Raw genomic sequence first — 1,779 nt, 5'->3', positions numbered from 1 at the left:
AAAAAAAAAAAAAAAAAAAAAAGAACTGACAGAGAAGGAAAAAAAAGAAAAAAAAGGAGGTAGAGGTATGTGTACGTACCACATTCTTCTTGGACTTCTGCAAACTGAGCCTGGACTGTTTGGCCATGGAGAACATGGAGCCCAGCTGTGTGGCCATCAATGTGTCCTGCAGAGGGAGAGATGTTGGGGGAAGGGGGGAGAAAAGGTTGGTGAAGATGGTATAGGTTTAACACCCCTATCAACACTATCATGTTATTTAAGAGGCGAGACCTCCCAGGTCAACATCCATCTTTGAAAGGACCAAGCTAAATGGGAGATTCGTGTAAAGTGCCTTTCCTTAGGACATTACGTCGGACCAAGCTGAAGCTCGAATGTCCGAACCCGTAATCACAGGTTCGGTAGCCGAACCACAAGGCCACCAACGCCACCGAAGACAAAAGAAAAAAAAAGGGGGAGGGGGTGGGGGGGACAAAATTAACATAACAGGGGCAAACACAAAGTGCAGTGAAGTCAACCCAAACCGAACACAATCAATCTAAAACAAAGGGGAAACCAAGAGAAAATGAATCCCTCCATTTTTTTTTCCTCTTGACATCCTAGCAAAACCCCCCAAAAGTCTGGTGCTACTGCAGACTCCACTGTTACAGAAGATAAGATAAGATAAGATAAGACAAGACAAGATAAGACAGGATAAGATAAGATAAGATAAGACAGGATAAGATAAGATAATATAAGATAAGATAAGATAAGATAAGATAAGATAAGATAAGATAAGATAAGATAAGATAAGACAAGATAAGATAAGATAAGATAAGATAAGACAAGATAGATAAGTCTTACACTGGGGTTTGCCTGTCCAGTCTTCATGGCCTTCTGTAGGGCCTTGGCCTGGGCCACCAGTTCTTCAATCTTGGCCTGGTGCATGGCGTGGAGCAAACGTCTGGGGAGGACACAGGTCATGGCTTGCATTTTACGCCCAAATCCACACAATTTAGAAAATAATAACTGCATATCCGTACCGCTTATCCACGCTCTAAAGCAAGCTCTATGCCATTACAATTATTTTTGACCCAGCAGATACCAGAACACTAAAGAAACATTCTCAGTTTCCCAGGAAGCATACAGAGCAAGCTACAGATTACACATCCTCAAATACTAACAAACTAACAAAATCTTTCTCTGCCGAAACTAGATACCCATTCTCACCTAGGTGAAGAGAAGCAAATTCATTTAAAGTGCTTTTCCCTCAAACCCGATGGGATTCAAACCCATGACCTTACAATGATGGATCCAAGAGCCCAACACTAGATCCGTGCTTATCAACTTTTTTATAGTCCGCACCAACTTTTGCGACCTTTAAGCGCCTAAATTGTTTGTACTAACCACCTATGTACAAAATTATGTATTTCCACACGAGGCATTTAATAATACCTGTAACAACACAGGTTTAATAAATTAAATACCTGTAACAACACAGGTTTAATAACACCTGTAACAGCACAGGTGACCACCCACCACCCACAAAAACTACCAGATAGAGCGTTTGGTTTCTGACCTCTTGGTTTTAGTAACTCAAAACAGCTGAAAACGTCAGATAGAACTTTGTAATTCTGAGGTAGTGCAGTGTTGTGGTTCGGTATGGCTGATCCACACACACACATAGACACACATACACACACACACACACACACATATACACACACACACACATACACACACACACACATACACACACACACATACACACACACACACATACACACACGAACAAGCACACAT

At 41.5% G+C, this 1,779-nt stretch overlaps 1 protein-coding gene across 1 annotated transcript in view; it reads right to left on the bottom strand.

The window, feature by feature from the left end:
- The window catches only part of LOC101848258 (inositol 1,4,5-trisphosphate receptor type 3), a gene marked incomplete at both ends in the record, with an annotated part of 112,704 nt that overhangs the window by 41,483 nt on the left and 69,442 nt on the right, over window positions 1–1,779 (bottom strand). Inside the window, 2 exon segments of the mRNA XM_035973446.1 lie at window positions 80–166; window positions 841–940. Coding sequence (XP_035829339.1) covers window positions 80–166; window positions 841–940 — 187 coding nt within the window.

This window comes from Aplysia californica, unplaced genomic scaffold (genome assembly GCF_000002075.1).
Source record: "Aplysia californica isolate F4 #8 unplaced genomic scaffold, AplCal3.0 scaffold01239, whole genome shotgun sequence".
NCBI lineage: Eukaryota > Metazoa > Mollusca > Gastropoda > Aplysiida > Aplysiidae > Aplysia > Aplysia californica.
This window is presented reverse-complemented; position numbering and strand designations above follow the sequence as displayed.